The sequence below is a fragment of the Peromyscus californicus genome, unplaced genomic scaffold, assembly GCF_007827085.1.
Source record: "Peromyscus californicus insignis strain IS unplaced genomic scaffold, ASM782708v3 Scaffold_6__1_contigs__length_162567912, whole genome shotgun sequence".
NCBI classification, from domain to species: domain Eukaryota; kingdom Metazoa; phylum Chordata; class Mammalia; order Rodentia; family Cricetidae; genus Peromyscus; species Peromyscus californicus.
Genome location: NW_026294584.1, coordinates 93,569,671 through 93,587,357, shown reverse-complemented (window position 1 = coordinate 93,587,357; position 17,687 = coordinate 93,569,671). Strand labels below are relative to the sequence as shown.

The window sequence follows — 17,687 nt, the reverse complement described above, 5'->3', positions numbered from 1 at the left end:
TTCATGTCTTTGCAGAGTTTGTGTATGTTTCCTGTTTTTGGTTTATTCGTTTATTTGTTTGGTTGTTTTTTAAAGGGATAGTGGAAAAAGATCATGGAGTTGGGTGGGTAGGAACATGGGGATGATCTGGAAGGAGTTTGGGGAGGGGATAAGTGTGATCATAATATATTTTATGTAAAAATTTTTTTCAATTAAAAAATTATGCACAGGGCCAGAAAGATGGCTTGGTAGGTTAAAGTTTTGTTTCTCAAGCCTGATGACCTGAGTTGGTTTGCCCTCATATTCAGGGTAATTATTAAACATAACTGGATGCAGTGGCTCCCAAATGTAAATTCAATACCCCTATGAAGAAATGGGAAGCAGAGGAGCTAGGACAATTCCCCTGACCCTTGTAAGTTCACTGTGTGGCAAAAATAAAAGAGACTCTGTCTCAACAGAGAGAAGGCAAGAAATGATTCCCAAAAGTTACCCTCTGATTTCCATGGGCACACTGTGGTATTCACACACCCATACTCACATGCATACATAACATAGAAATTGATGATAAATAACATTTTTAATGGAACACAAAAACTCAAAGTGTGACTAAAGTTTTATTATTGCTCTCTGAGACTTCAGGCCACAACCTATACAGAAATGACTAAGGCAAGATCTGGAAAGAACAGATGAGGGATCTGATGGGGACTGTGGATAAAACATGCTCTTCCTGAGTGAGTCTTCATATTTAGTCTCTTGTCCATGACGAGCTTCAGGACAAATTTTGGTTATTTGTTTTGGATAAGCCTAACCACTGAATTTGCAGACATAGGGCAACTTCACATCACAGGTATTATCTCTCCATTTCAGAAATCCTGGAAAGAGAAAGAGGGTTAAGTAATTGAGCACTGTGGGTCTTGAGAACATAATGAAAAAATGCCTAAATCTGTGGCTTCAACTTAGAAGTCACTTCCTCATGCTCACCAGTGGTATAACCTAGAGGAAGGAGATATCCAAGAAACCAATAAAGAAGATGAGAGAGAACAAGACCACATTCCATTTCCTAACTCAGAGGTATCCAGGAATGTGAGAAGATGGGTACACCTCTAGGCAAGGTAGCTGTCTCTTTCTTACCTGAAGCTCTTGACAAGCTGCCACAGAAACCACGGTCTAAGGCAGTAAATGGATTCCTCTCCCAGTTAAGGTAATTCATCACATCACTGTTACTCCACTCCCATCCACCTCCATTGGGTTGTTCACCCTGATGAGGCAGTAACCAGATAAAAGGTAGGGTCCTGAAAGCTCTGCATGTGTGAAATCTCAATGAAACATTGGATTCCCTCACAACCTCCAAGAACTCAGTAGATCATGCACAATTTTTAAGAACATAGTAATAGAAATTATTATTGTCTTCGCTTCTGTTTATAAACTCAGAAACTACTGATAAAATTAGGACTCACTAAAATTTTTTTGAAATATAAATGGTGGTAAACTAGCAATTTCTTCTAAAATGGAAGTAGGATGTTTATTCTATAAAGATAAAATGTAGATTGTCTCTTTATTCTGTATTTCTTGACAACACTGAGTGCAGGCTCCCTGAAACTGAGGGAGAATTCTTCCAATGTCTCATGTGAGATCTTTGTAAAAGTCAATAACAGGCACATGACCTTCATCTGAAGTCTAGGAATCCTCAAAGAACTCAGCTCTACAACTGACCCTGCTGGTTTACCTTGTCCCAGTGTTACCCACTGTCTGACCTCTGTGTCTTTTAGGGTTCTTTCTGGGAAGGCTGAGCAAGTGTGCCTATGTCATAATAGCATATGAGAGAACACAAACAAGAGGGAATCATACCAGGGTGGGATCATGGAGCCCAATCCAGATGTATTGGTAGCTGTTCCCTGTGGTCTTCACCAGGGAAGACAGGAATGAAGCCTCAGATCCACTAAGCACAGACACGAGGTGTCCTGAGGGCCTCTTCTGGCAGGCCAACTGTGTGAGTAGCAGAATAAAAAGGAGATTTAAACTTCATTGGATAATGGCAAGGCAGAGGTAGGTAAGGGCCCAAGCTATATTGAAAGTCAGGTATTCATATCAGACACAATGAACTAGAGATAATGAAATCAGACATTCCCCCATGATCCACTTGTACTTTCTACCTCCCAAGACTCACTTCTGCATCGAACCATGTCTGTGGTATCCGAAACAAGGCATAACAGTAAGAACCATAAGCCCGGGAGCCTGTGGGACAGCTAATGCGTGGTGAGGGTACTTCTTTCAGGGAGTCTTCACCTGGAGTGGAATAAGATAAATTAAGCAATGAAAAGTGGGATTTAGATAGTTGGTCAAAATAGGGGCTATTTTTAGTAGACAATTTCTTGGAAGAAAATCAATACTAAGCCTTATTGTCTTTGAAACTTTTTTTTTGTAATCAACAGATGAAGTAAATGGTGCAACCTCATTTTTCTCTTCCTTCCTATGTATTAGTTCACGACTCTACCAACTCTGGGCTGATAGACTTAACTTCAGTTGTCCATCTATAGTCTTCCATAGAGTTCATTGTTAATCATCATTTTCCCCCTGTCATCCTACCAACATAAATTACAGCATCCTAACAAAATGATAAATCTTGTTCTTTACTGGTGACAGACCACCATGAGACTTTCCACAGCCAATGACCTGGAGGAATGCAAGATGGTGGAGCTGTTGCAGCAAGTTTCCTGTATGGATATTTCTCATAATTCTTCATGAGACTTTCCTCTGCTCCCTAACTCTCAACACTCACAGGAACTTAGTGCTAGAGGCAGAGAAGTCTTACCTTGCACCTGAGATAAGAGCATCAGGCAGGAGAGCAGCATCCAGGACAGGCTGGGAAGGGCTCTGTGAGACAGCATCTTGTCTATGAGGGAGGAACAATCAGAGTTACTCCAGGTAGTGTGGTTAGAGAGGATATGTAGAAAGAACTATGCTTTCCTTCTTTTACTAGTTCTGTAGGGATATACTGACTATCCTATCTTCCCCCTGTGGTCCAGAAATCCATGTTTCCTCCTTTCTCTGAAAGCTCCATAGGTAGCCTTGACTGAGTCACAAAGCTCTGCATTATGTGAGAGCAAGAACTCTGGAACACCTTCTCCTAGTGAGGGGTGAACCCCTGCAAGTCTCTCATCATCTTTCAGCTCCCACTTACCTTTCTTGCAGAAATCTGGAGTGGTTTGTCAGGGCAGAGATGACTCTGCTTTTATAACAGGATTTGAGGGAGGGACATCCAAGAGAAAAACTGGAATGCTGATGCAGGTTAGGATGGTTGGTAGTGCTTGGCATGGACTAAAGGAAGTTCCCAGAAAGAGCAGGAGTCTCTTCCTGGCAAAGATGGAGAATTTTCACAAATATTACCTCCTTCCTGTTAGTAGTCCTGCTTTACCCTCAGGTGTGAGTGAAGTTTAACCTTCCACACCCTCTTCTAGATAGTCCATTCCAGGAAACACAAGTGAACAACAGCAGCATTGGAGTACAAATTATGCCGTGACATAGTTTTTAAATATTATTACCTGATGAGTTAAGGAAAATAAAAGTGAGAGTTAAGGAAAATAAATGTAAGAGTGTAAATAGAATCAATCTGGAAAGCCTCACTTGTATAGACATTTCTTTATACTTGTCTGGAATACTTAAAATGACTTAGTAAGAACTGAGTGTATTTGGAAATTTAGGTATAAATTAATTGATAACAAAAGATAAATTAATGCTAAAAGATGAAATAATGACTTAGATATGCTGATACAGCTTCATATCAGTATGTAAAGTCAGCTTTCAATAAGTCAACATTCTTGTTAGAAACTTAAGAAAAAACAGCTGAACATATTTACCCTGCATGTACTTTTCTAAGGTTACAAATAAATTTCAGTTCGTTGTACTCTAGTCTGGCAATTTGTTGCCTTGGGGAACCATCCACAGAGTGGGATCTCACATTCACTGCGATCATGTAGACCCTTTCACAGTAACTGTATAAGTCTACTCTTGACTTCATACTCAGTGTTTATTGACAGTTCTTACTCGGTGACATCTATACTCATGGTTCCAAAGAAATGATCTAGTAGTTTAGCTTTGATTAAGGCAGGGTCATCAGCCTGTGTCCTTCACACTTATATATGTTTAAGTAACAAATAGCTATTGGCAGTCAAGTCCTTCAATCCAAGATACTCAAAGATTGAAAGTTTAAGAGCTGTCTGGGCTAAAAGATAAGTTCAAGGCCAATATGGGTAACTTATTAAAGAACCTATCTCAAAGCAGAAAATAAAAATAGGCCTTTAAGTATAAGTTGGTGGTTTAATATTTACCTACCATGTGCAATGCCTTGGTTTCCATCCACAGTAGCACATTCACACACACACACAAAAAGATGTCATCACCTTGAAGTACTCCTTAGTTTGATTAAACAGAGACAGAAATAGTTCATTGAAGTAAATGTTAACCCCTGTGTGCAAATGTTTTAATAGCCTTTATGACTAAATGGAAAATCTGCATACTGAAGTACAATGATTGCTTTCTAGAAAAAAATAACAATTCTAACAAACATGTAACTCACTGTTTTGTATACGGCACCTTGATTCTTTGATATAGCAGTCCTAACAGATGAAGAGCATCTATAGACCAGTGTTGACTCCTCGTTTCAATAAGCCAAAAAGGAAACATTAATTGTGAGATAAGTGGTGCACCCTCCTCTTTTTCATCCGTTAGAGCATTTCCATCCTTTATTTTACTTATTCTTGTGCTATAATCACCCAAAAGCCTGTTATGCCATTCCTTTAAAAATATTATAGTTAATATTGGTTGAAAGTAGGGAAATAACTGTATCTTCTCCATATGTTTTCAAAACTTTTCTTGAAATAGCTGTGTACCTGGACCTCTGCCACTCCTCTTTACCCTGGACAGTGTTAACATTTCTGGTGGGACACCTCTGATGGAAATCAATTCAGACAAGCCTTGCCACATAAAGTCTTTATTTATCCTGTGAAAATAACATTTCCGTCAATAAAAATTCCATTTTGTATCTGTCTCTTCTGCCAGCACATTTGCTAGTTCATTCCACTCAATTTTCTTCCTGAAAGTCTTATTTGATTATTGTACTTCTTTTATATGTAAGCTATTCCCCAAATGGCTGACTACTTTCAGGACTTTTCTGTCTGCTCTTGGTAATCTGCAAACTGAATATTATGCATCTAAGTCTAGCTTGTGTTACTAATCCTACTTGGTTTTCTCTGGTATTACTGGATCGAGCAAGATGCACTCTGTCATTGATGTGGGGGCGTGTAAAATCATATTTCTTCTGATATATCTCCTACCCCTTTCTCTTTCTCCTCTCTGATTAATATTCTTACTGTATATAGGTTTTATTTTTTTTCTGATAGTCTTTGCATATGCTGCTTCATGTTTTCATCACATCATCTTTTTCTGTTTTCATGTAAGATGATTTAAATTCATAAGGTTACTGACTCCTTATAGAATACATGTAGTTGACTTGTAAAACAGCTGTTTTTCATTTTTCTTCTTGTTTTTTTATAGAAATGCTGTTTGATCCTTTCCTAGAGCTTGCATATCTCTGTATACACTATACAGTTTTTTCTTGAACATACTATATTTTTTCTATTACATGCTTTATGAAAAGAGGTACTAGTTACTTTTTTTCTTCCTACTGATAGAGGAAGGAGGGAATTGTGCTTGGTTCTTCATCACCAGAACGTCATGGGTCCTTGTAAGGAAGCAGAAAATTCCACGACAGTACTGTGGGTCTGCCAAGAAGTATAGATTACAAGCATTTCATACTTTTACTAATGATCTACATTATAAATTCAGGAATTTCTAAAATTGCCTTTCCTAATGGATAGTAACACTGGAGGTTGCACAATATAAGCAGAAACTAAAATGCTTTGGTGCTTCTGCAAATACCAAACAGCATTTGCTTGGTCACTTCAGTTCTCTAATTAGCCTAAAGAAAATCTATTGGTTTAAAGGCTCTTCAAATATTTTTCCTTGGACTAAGGATATAATAATTTCTAAGACTTCTTATATCAGTACTACCTATATGTCTGAGTCACATTTTACAAATATCTCCTTCCAAGGTAGATTTGAAATGAAAGAAGAAAATGACTTTTCATAGAATGGGTGATGTCTTCAACTTCTCATGACATAGCCTCCATGAACTGGCTCCACACTCCACACAGTAAAAAGTTAAGCATGTATCATTGAACATTCCCCCCCCCCCCCCCCCGGCCTGGGTGGAACTGAGGAGTCCTTTTCAGTTCACAGTTAGTCTCCTCTAGAGAGCATTACTATAAAAAGACAACACAAAAGCACAGAGTATGAATGAAAATGTTTATTGTTGTTCTCTGAGAACTCAATCTACCACACACAGAGAAGCAACAGAAAATGGAGAGAAGGAGGGTGGAAGAATGCAGAATGGGAGTCAGATCTGTGAGCCTTCACTCTTGCCTCTTTCTTTATGACAAGATTACTGAAAAAAATTAGTTGCTGGCTCCATTTCCTACTCCTTGTACTTTCAGTACCTTACACCTGTAATCTTTCTACTTCAAAAATTCTAGAGTTAGAGGACATAAATTACATGGGGGGTGGATCTTGTGAACCCAGTAAAACCACATCTCTGACTCTGGTCAAGGTCCTAGTACAGGACAAGTAGATAGAAAAAAGGAGATGAGGAGATGAGAAAGAAAGGAGATGAAACAAGAGAACCAACAAGGAATTTCATAGTTTTGGGGAATTCCTAATGCCAAGATGTTGTGGGATGGTCTGTATATCAAATGTGTTGTTGATTGGTTAATGAATAAATCACTGATTGGCAGTGGCCAGGCAGGAAGTATAGGCGGGACTAACAGAGAGGAGAATTGAGAAAACAAAAAGCTGGGTGAGAGAGACACTGCCAGCTGCCATCAGGACAAGGAAGATGTAAAGTACTGGTAAGCCACAAGCCATGTGGCAAGGTATAGATTAATAGAAATGGATTCATTTAAGCTGTAAGAACAGTTAGCAAGAAGCCTGCCATGGCCACACAGTTTGTAACCAATATAAGTCTCTATGTTTACTTGGTCGGGTTTGAGTGGCTGTGGGACTGACAGGTGAGAGAGTTTGTCCTGACTGTGGGCCAGGCAGGAAAACTCTAGCTACAAATGGCGCCCAACGTGGGGCAAGAGTTTCCACCTAAAAACTAAAAAAAAGATTCTAAAACGGAGCTAAAAACAGCTTCCTAATTGTCTCTCTCAAATAAGTGGCAGCTCCCGGTTTGAGCTACTGGTGGGTTCCTAGTGTATGCACTCGACCTGCGGTATGGCGGGAATGAGGCCTCTACAAGTGACACATTAAACTGCTTGATGGATTTAGCCTTTGCTAATACAAAACAACAAAAAAAAAGGTTTCTGGGCTACATGCTGCTTGGATAAAAGCATTGACCCACGATGGTTCCCAGAGCTGGTGGTAAGCATACTGCCACCATGTTGGGAAGCTGAGGTGGGCAGAGCCAGCAGCCACAGCTGCTACAGTTTAAGACAATAGATTCACAATAAAACAGATTCAGATATAATAGTTTACAATGTATATAAAATATACATAGACTTAAAAAAGATTAAAAAGATAATATATATAGTTACAAAAACAAATACATAGTTTTAAAAAATAAAGTCTTTAAAGAAACAATAAAATTAATATAAAAAATAAGCCCCATAAAAATAGATATCACACAAAAAATCTAGATTATGTTGTCTTTAAGATTCTTAACTACAAAAAGATATTTAATTGTAAAGAAAACTGAGTTAAACCAATATACATATTTTAAAGGTACCTTAACTTCAAAATTTAGATATAAGGATATGTTACTTTAAAAAGGAGACTCTGCTTTTGTTTCCACAGAAAGTCAGAGGCTATGGATTTGTTCCAGATTAAGACACATCAGGTTTGGCCAGCCAAGACCACCTGAAAGGTCTCCGATGACACCATGGCCCAGATGATCCAACATCCAGAACCGTTTCAAGGCAACTGGCTCAGATGATGCAGCCTCACGGACTACTCCATGATCCTAAAATTTTCTTTGTTTCCCCAGAAGATACAGTGCCCCCCTCCAGCAGGAAGTAGTAAGAGAAACTACGCCCAAATTCCCAAATATACCAACCTGACTTTGGAGATGTGTAAAGGTTAAAACCTTCCTTTTTAAGAAAAGAAAAGGGGAAGTGCTGTGGGATGGTCTGTATGTCAAATGTGTTGCTGATTGGTCAATGAATAAATCACTGATTGGCAGTGGCCAGGCAGGAAGTATAGGCGGGACTAACAGAGAGGAGAATTGAGAAAACAAAAAGCTGGGTGAGAGAGACACTGCCAGCTGCCATCAAGACAAGGAAGATGTAAAGTACTGGTAAGCCACAAGCCACGTGGCAAGGTATAGATTAATAGAAATGGATTCATTTAAGCTGTAAGAACAGTTAGCAAGAAGCCTGCCATGGCCATACAGTTTGTAACCAATATAAGTCTCTATGTTTACTTGGTCGGGTTTGAGTGGCTGTGGGACTGACAGGTGAGAGAGTTTGCCCTGACTGTGGGCCAGGCAGGAAAACTCTAGCTACACCAAGACCTAGAAATGGGGTGGGAGAAATGGAAAACACAAGTCACTGATGGTTTCTGTTTCTCACCTGTGCCTTTTGACAGACTCCTGCAATAACCGTGGTCTGAGGCAATGGAAGGATTCCTTTCCTGGTTGGTGTAGCTCAGTATATCAGTGTTACTCCCTTCCCATCCACATCCACTGATTCTTGGCCATGTAGACGAGGGAGCCATCAGAAGAGAATGGCCATTAGGCTCTATGTTTATGATGCCTTTAGCTGGAAAACTGGGTTCTCTCTTCACCTTCACAGAGCTTAGTCTGCTCATCCACATACTACTAAGAGCCAGTTAATAAACTATTCTCTCTGAATTCCTCACTTCAAATCCCAGAAAAGTTGCTATAAGTACATTGAAGCCATTGGAATTTATGTTTCAGTGTAAATAAAATTTAGTCTGTATGTATGGTTTCCTTTGCATCTGGAAAGGTAGTATCTAATGCCTAAAGAGAAATGATAGATTTTATCTTCATATGGAGTTTACTGGAACCCTACATGCAGCCACTAGAGCTTAAAGTAGAGATTTCTACAACCTCACATGAGACTTGTATAGAAGAAAACAATAGGCTTCTGAGCTTTGTCTAAATGTGAAGATGATCACAGATCTCAGCAACCCAGTTTGCCATGAGCACCTCTTCTTATTGAAGTTGTCACCCAGCATTTAAGCTTGGTGTCCTCTGGGTTCTTTGAGAGGCACTGAAAGTGTGCCTAGGCAGCAGCAGCACTTGAGAAAAAATAGAAAGGATGGACTTGCACAAGGAGAGCATCATGGCAATTCCTTCAAATATGCTGATAGTTGGTCACAGAATTCTTCACCATGAAAGGCAGGGAGGAAGTCTTAGCTTCACTGAGCAGAGACAACACATGCCCCAGGGGCTTCTTCTGAAGGCCAACTCTGTAGGGTATGGGATGAGAACAAAGTGACCTCTCCTGGCAAATGGCAGGGCAGACACAGGTAAAGGGAGAAGGTTACATGAAAAAAAAAAATGGGGTGTTCATGCTGATTTACAATTAAGCACAGAAACCAAAAAGCATTCCCCCTGTGATTGACAAACACTTTCCACAGTTGTCCCCCACCTCATAGACACAATTATCAGCCCTCAACATCTGCAGCAAACGAAGATTTTGATATTCTAAATGAAGTATAGCAGTGGGAGTCATAGGCCTCGGGGCCATTGAGGCAGCTGATGCATGGAGAGGGCGGTTCCTTCTGATAGGCTTCACCTAGGGTAGGAGGAAATAAATACAGGAACAGTCTGATGGAAAGTGGACATTAGGTGGAGATGTAAATTTAGAAAACATTTAGAGGTTTGTCTTTTGAGACTGTCTACAATCTTTATAATCTCCCACTCTTTCTCTCTCAGCTATTCTTGTTCATTAAAAAGGCATACTTTATGAGAAAGTCTTTTATTTTACTCTTCTACCTCATTCTAGGGCTGAAAGTTGCCACACTGCACTTCCCATTTCACCTCTTTCACACGGTGTCATTTTCATCCACCCACTGATTGACATAAATTACAAGATTCTGATAATGGTGTACTATAAAACTTCCCATTGTTAGTGATCTAGAGGAAGACAGAGTAATGGAGAAGTTGTGGACATTTTTGCGTGCGCGCATTTGTGTGTGTGTGTGTGTGTGTGTGTGTGTGTGTGTGTGTGTGTGTGTGTGTGTGTGTAAAACCTTCCTTATCATCAACACATGAGAATCTTAAGAACCTTCACCTGCTTCTTGGCTGTGGACATTCTCAAGGTGCCCAGTGATGCCAGCAGAGAAAGCTAACATTGCCCCTGAAATGGGAGTATAAATGGAAAAAGCAGCATTGAGAGCACGCTGGGGGATGGGATGCAGTATCATACCTGTGAGGAAGCAATCAGAGCCACTTAAAGGAATGTGATCATAAAGAAGACATCCAAACACCCAACTGCCTGTTGCCTGTTGCCTGTGTTTAATCTCCTTCCTATTGGTCCCCAACTCCTTTTAAGTTTTCTATATAAGTAGAGTGTTTATACTCTTTGTTTCCACTGAGAAATCTTGTATCAGGAGTTGTTGAGTTGCAGACTCTCCACATTCTCTGATGATGACACTGCTTGTATCCTCTACTACATGAGCAAGAGCCTCTTCTAGAGCTTTTAGCTTTCTTTATCGCCTACAAATCGAACTGTCAACTATCATCCAGAGTAGTTTGTAGTGCCAGCAAATAGAGATTTCATAAGAGCGTTTGAGGAAAGGGCACTTACATGAGTGACAGGAATGCATAAGATAAGGTCATGGGTAGGGTTCGTCATTGCTTCAGGAAATTTTCCACTACCCCTGGGTTTGTTAGGAATACTTCCTCTTTCTAATTAACATGTCAGCTTTTTCTTCAAATTCCGTGAGGATTTTTCCCCTCAGTTCCTTCTTCACTGTTTGTCTGTGATATCAAGTCTTAGATATTCAAAGTTCATATCAAAATAAATTGCTTATAGAATCATAAGAACTTACATTTAATTTAGCTAATATGATCATGTAAATTCTGAGTATTAAGTGTAGTTGAGAAAATAAATTAGAAGTAGTACCGATATTTAAAGTTATATAAGAAACTGAGGTTTAGAGCAGGCATGAGTCAGGTGTGTTGTTTCAATAAATAATGGCAAAGTGGTAGGAAAAGAGGCAACCAGGCAACCTAACACTTGATGGGGCTACAGTGACATGATACAGATGAAGGGAGTAATGAACAGAGGCTACAGAAATGTCAGAGCCAGCATTGTACAAAATCAGTGCAATACTTCATAGATTATTATAAATTCCACCTCTACTTCAGCAAGAGGCTACTCAAGCACTCTTGCAAGTTGGTCATTGCCTAGGAATAAAACCAATTCCACCTCATTTCCATTGGGAAAATAGCCAGTTCCATGTAGATGTTCTAAAAGGGTTCAGTTGTCTGTTTTGTTTTTTAGTTAGGCTGGGAATTTCTTCAGAATTTGAAAATCACACTGCTATTGTTACTACATACCTTCATCTCTAGTGAGGTTATGAAAATAAGTTCATAACTTGTAAAATCAGGTCTTAAAAGTCTGTGGAACTTCTTTAAGTAATCTAATCATAGTGATAGACATCTTATTTATTTTCTAAAAGGATACATGCATTTTTTAAAATAAAATACACATGGAACTATAAAGTAAAACCCTGGTAGCATTATGAGCTTAGGTAGACAAAGCCTCTTATGTAGAGGCTCAGTAGACGAATTTTAACATTTAAAAATGTCAGAAGACACATTTCAGGGGATGAGTTGGAGGGAAATAGTGGTAGATATGATCGTATTTCATTGTATGCACAGATTAAATTCCCAAAGAATAAAAAATACTTGCAGGGCTAGGAAGATGGCTTAGCAGTTAAAAGTGTGAGCTGATCTTGCAAAGGATCACAGATCACTTCCCAGCATCCAAGTTGGGCAACTCAAAATTGACTGTTACAACAGTTCCAAGAGATCTGATGTGTGGGGAATGATCCCTTTACAAGAGCCCAGAACCCTTATTCCAAGCATGGCATATGTGGAGAGTTACTGGAAGATGTTGTATCAGGCTCCACATCAAAAATATCCTTGAACTCATCCTTACTGAACATAGTCCAATGAAAAACACTGCTTTAAGATACAGTAATCATATGTACGGGTGTTACTTTAATCCTTGCATCTTATTTTAAGTGATCAGAAAAAGTGACAGAGATAAAACTAGGCTATATGCTCCTTGTAAAATAAGGCAGAATGACAGACTTTCTAATCTCTAAGACTAATAAGCAAAGCTATTAAAAAACTGGAAATCTGATGTTAATCACTGAAATTGAGAAAACTTTGTAAATGTAAATAGAATGTACAGTTCACTCCCCTCCTGACAATGACACTGGCATCCTTCTGTGAGAGCAATTTTTTTTTTTTTTACAGTTTCTGTCTCTTCTAAGTTCTAGGCAGACTTTATTCCCACTTGGATTAAAAAAAATAAAAGTACTCTTTACAAACATAGACTAAGCCATACATAATCTCAAAAAAATATAAGAAATAATTAAAGAAAACCTCAGGCACATTTTGTCTTTAATTGAAATAATATAAGATTTCTAATAAGCCTTTGGGATACAATGTTTTTAACTGCAATGGAACACCTTTGTTTTACTGCTGACTAGCTAGACATGAGGAGTTTGTTCATTTTCTATGCTTACCGAGTTGGCCTTGTGATATTTACAGTTCATTTCATGGCAAGAAAGGAATTCTTATTCTTGGAATGACCAAAGCTAGATTCTAATGTTTCCTCTGTCAAAAGATAAGAGATTCTCTTTGTACTTTGTATCAGTCTTCTTTCCTGTGTCAAATAATGCTTCATGTAATTATATTTAGAATATGAGTGGGAAATGATCACTTTCCAGGAGCCCAGTACTCTTGTTCCAAGCATGGCATATGTGGAGAGTTACTGGAAGATGTATCAGGCTCCACGTCAACAATATCCTTGAGCTCATTCTTATTGAACATAGTCCACTGAAACATGCTGCTTTAAGATACAGTAATCTTATCCAGCTGTCACTTTAGTTCTTGCATCTTATTTTAAGGTGATTAGGAAAAGTGACAAGGATAAAACAAGGCTCTATGCTCCTTGTAAAATAAGGCAGAATGACAACAGACTTTCAAATCTCTGAGGCCAATAAGCAAAGCTATTAAAGAACCAGAAAGCTGATGTTGATTACAGGAATTGAGGCAGTCACATGCAATCATTGAACTATGCCTATCTCATGAACTATGCCATTATTGGGGCCAATAGAGTTTTTTTTTTTTTTTTTTAATCAGAAAACTGTGTCGATTTCATCTGATTTCCAACTCACACACATTGAACTTGGGAGAGTTCCATGTTGTATATCATGTTAGCTGTAATGCTAGGAAAAGTACTCCAATTACATATTTTTTAAAGACTGTTGCTCATTGTTAGTTCTTATTTCAGGGAAAACTAGATATAGTATCAAATGTTCTTCATTCAGGAAAACCAAAGGTTACATTTCAGTCTCATTATCCTCATGGTTACTCAAACAGCTTGCTCATGTCAGCCCATCTCTGTACTTCTGAAAATGATTTCATGCACCTTTCAGTAGGAGATTAAAAAAAAAATAATAAGTACTTCCTTGACCATGCTGCTTTTTCTTTTTGCCATGAATTATTCTGTGATGTATAATCTAGAGTTAGAAGTAATCACATATTGTCATCTTTCTTAGTGTCTTCTCCTCCTACCCCATCCAGTGGTGCTGGGGATTGAACAGGGAACTCACATATGCTAGGCAAGCATGTAAATACTTAATAAACACCCAGCCTTATTTGTGCTGTTTACTTTGAGGCTGGTTCTCCCTAAGTTCTCAGGCTGACCCTAAAATTAGTGATTCTCCTGCCTCAGTGTCGTGAAGAGCAGGTTATAAGCCTGTGTTACTGAACCTAGCTTGTGTCTTCAACTTTTTTCAAGAGAAATAAAGGAGAAAACAGAAAGAAATTAAGAAATAACACAATAGAAGTCCACCGTTTTTCATTGAAAATAGATTTTTTTCTAGTTTTCTTTTATTGAAAACAGTTTTTTTTTTCCATATAATACATTCTGGTTATGGTTTTCTCTCTTCCAACTACTCCAAGATCCTTCCCACATCCTCTCCCATCCAAGTCCACACCTTTTCCATCTGTCATCAAAAAAATGGGCATTTAAATACTAATAACAAAATAAAATGAGGTAAAACAGAAATGAACAGACTGGAAAAAAGCAAACAAACAGAGCAAAAGAGCCAAAGAAAAACCACAAGAAACAAACGGATGATGATGAGACAACACATTTGTACCCACACAAGTCCCACCAACACAAAATAGGAAGACATAATACATGCTCAAATGACCTGTAATGTTAAAATAAATGAATAAACAAATAAATAAGCCTTGACAAAGCATTATGAGACAAAGAATCATGAAAGATGCCATTGAAGTTGGTTTGCATTGGCCATCTACTGCTGAGCATGAGACTTGGCCTTAAGAGTAGTTTGTATCTCATGAGACTCCGTTGAATTGAACTAATTTCTAATTTTTTGTTTGTAAGTGGTTACCAACTAGAGTTACCTTCTAGGTCAGGGATGGGGACATATGTCCACTTCTTGTCACAGCCCTCGAATTCCATCTAGCATAGATTCCTGCAGGCCCTGTGTGTGCTGCCTCAGTCTCTGTGAGTTCATATATGCATTGGACATGCTGTGTTTAGATGCCTTGTTTCCTTGGCGTCTTCTATCTCCACTGGCTCTTACACTTTCAGCCCTGAGGGAAGGGATTTGATAGAGCCATGTGTTGTGAAATAATAATTTTGTACACTGGTTTAATAAAACACTGATTGGCCAGTAGCCAGGCAGAAAGTATAGGTGGGATAGGCAGCAAGGAGAATTCTGGGAAGAGGAAGACTGAGTCAGGAGATACCAGCCCGCCATCCAAGGAGCAGCATGAAATGGCACACAGGTAAAGCCACAGAAAACGTGGCAACATATAGATTAGCAGAAATGGGCTGAGCTTAACTGTAAGAGCTAGTCAGTAGGAAGCCTAAGCTAATGACCAAGCAGTTTTAATTAATATAAGCCTGTGTGTGTTTATTTGGGTCTGAGCAGCTGTAGACCTGGGCAGGACTGGAGAAAACTCTGACTACAGCCATGTTATTTAGGACTGAGTGTTCCAAGATCTCTCACTCTCTGCACATTTTCTGGCTCTGGGTCTCTGTATTTTTTCCATCTACTGCATGAGGAAGCTTCTCTTGTGATGACTGAGCAAAACACTGATCTACAAAGTATAGCAGAATATCATTAGAAGTCATCTTACTGCTACATTCCTTTAATAAAATAGTAATATTTTGTTTACTCCTAGATCCCCAGCCTATCAAGTCTCAGATTCTTGACCACTCAAGCAGTGCCATGTATGGGTTCCATTTTGTGGAGTGGCCTTAAATTCAATCAGATATTGGTAAGTTACTCTTGTAAACTTTGTGATACTATTGGACTAGTGTACCTTGCAGATCGTTCATGTTAGGAGATCAAAGGGTTCATAGCGGGGTTGGTGTTGACTTTTCTACTCTGGTAGCATACAGAGTACCTTCATGGTATAGCCAACACTGGTTCAAAGTAGTGAAGCTCTTAGGTAGGCACTAGCTCAACTTCTCCATATTAAATGAGATTTGTATGTGTTGTATTCAGTAATACAGTCTTACAGTCAGTTTTATGGATAGCAACCAGTAGTCTTCATAGCCTGGATTGTTTTGGGGGTGACCCATGGGGCTCATTGGCCAACAACTATATTAGTTCTGTTATCTAATCTTGACTTAACTTTGATAAACATTTTAAAGAGGCCTATATACCCTAGTGAAATCAAAGTGGTAATTAAAAGTCTCCCATCCACACTTAAAAAATCAGAGCTAAGGGCAAGATAGTTTTAGCATTAATACCAATGCTCCTCAAATTATTCCACAAAATAGAAGCAAGAGGAACAATACTAAATTCATTTTACAAGGCCACAGTTATCCTGATACCAAAACCACATAAAAAAACTGAACAAAGAAAGAGAACTATAGACCAATTTTTCTTGCAAACTGCATCTGAGAATACATAAAAATACCATCCACCATGATCAAGTAGACTTTTTTTCCCAAGATATACAGGGATGGTTCAATGTATTTAAATCAATAAATATAATCCACACGATAAACAGAACCGAAAGACAAAACCTGCATGACCATTGTGTTAGATGCAGAAAAAGGCATTTAGCAAAAATCCAACACCACTTCATGATAAAAATCCTGTAGAGAATAAGGAGGCAGGATGTATACCTCAAAACTCTATTAGATCTAACCTATTCCTGGTACTGAAAGTTTTGGTGATGAGATGTCCAGTTGGAGTTCTGTCTCTTCCATTATTTGGTGATTTTATTTACATTGCCTACACACACACACACACACACACACACACACACACACACACACACACAGAAGATTCTTTTGTATTAGGTTTCCATTCTACCCTTCCAATGGCCCTTAGTTTCCTCTGGCACTTCTCCTACTTCTTCCCCTGTCCCCTCTTTCCTAACCCTCCTCATCTGATCTCATTCCTGCCCCTCCACGCCTTTCCCTCCTTGAGTACCGATTTCCTTTTCCTAGGTCACTTAATCTCTACACAACCTCTGTAATTATATAGCTTTATGTAGCTTTCTTATCAAAGATTTGAAAGCTGACATCTATATCTAAGTAAAAATGTTTGTCTTTGTGGGTTTTTCCACCCATTTTCCTTTATTTTACTTTATTCTATTTTTAAATGGCTGAGTAATATTCCACTGTGTAAACTTATAATATTCTTTTTTCCATTCAACTATTGATGGACATCTAGGTTGTTTCTAATTTCTGGTTATTATGAATAGAAATATCAAGAACATAAATAAGCAGTGACTCTGTAGTAGGATGCAGTGTCCTGTGGGTATGTGCCCAAGAGTGACAAAGCTGGATCTTGAGGTATATCTAGTCCCAGCTTCCTGATGATTTATATAATAGTTACACTGATTCATATAGTAAATCAGTGTATATAGTTATACCATTTCACACTCCCACAGGCTATGGAACCTGTTCTCTGTGCTCCTCATACATGCCAGCATGAATTGTCATTGGCTGTATTGATTTTTGACATTTGTACTGGTGTTAAGACAAAATCTCAAAGTAATTTTGATTTGCGTTTATCTGATGACTGCAGATGTTGAACATTTCTTTAAGTGTTTCTCAGTCATTTGTGTTTCCTTTTTGAGAATTCTGTTTAGATCTGTACCCCATCTTTTACTGTGTTGTTTGTTTTCTTGATGCCGAGTTTTTTTTAATTCTTCAGATATTTTAGATATTAGCCCTCTGTCAGATATGTATTTCATAAAAAAATTCTCATTTTTTATCCTCTTGCTTTTATCCAAGTGGTTTACCCATAACCACTTTCAAATGATTGTGTCTTTTGCCATGCAGTATTGAGTTATTTAGTATCCATGTTTCTGTTGTTGCTGTTATTCA

The 17,687-nt window shown here is 38.5% G+C and overlaps 1 protein-coding gene across 3 annotated transcripts in view; it reads right to left on the bottom strand.

Moving 5' to 3' along the window:
- Window positions 1-606: 606 nt before the first annotated feature.
- Window positions 607-17,687, bottom strand: part of LOC128099403 (regenerating islet-derived protein 3-beta-like) — a 110,189-nt gene continuing 93,108 nt past the window's right edge. Inside the window, exons 1-6 of one of the 3 annotated variants that reach the window (XM_052721306.1) lie at window positions 3,161-3,825; window positions 2,792-2,872; window positions 2,147-2,265; window positions 1,828-1,965; window positions 1,111-1,237; window positions 607-851 (exon numbers count right to left, since the gene is read on the bottom strand). In XM_052721306.1, the coding sequence (XP_052577266.1) occupies window positions 784-851; window positions 1,111-1,237; window positions 1,828-1,965; window positions 2,147-2,265; window positions 2,792-2,867 (528 nt within the window). In that variant the 5' untranslated portion in view covers window positions 2,868-2,872; window positions 3,161-3,825 and the 3' untranslated portion in view covers window positions 607-783. Of the gene's footprint in view, window positions 852-1,110; window positions 1,238-1,827; window positions 1,966-2,146; window positions 2,266-2,791; window positions 3,826-17,687 lie in introns of those variants that run through there. The other 2 variants (XM_052721304.1, XM_052721305.1) reach the window with 2 other exon arrangements.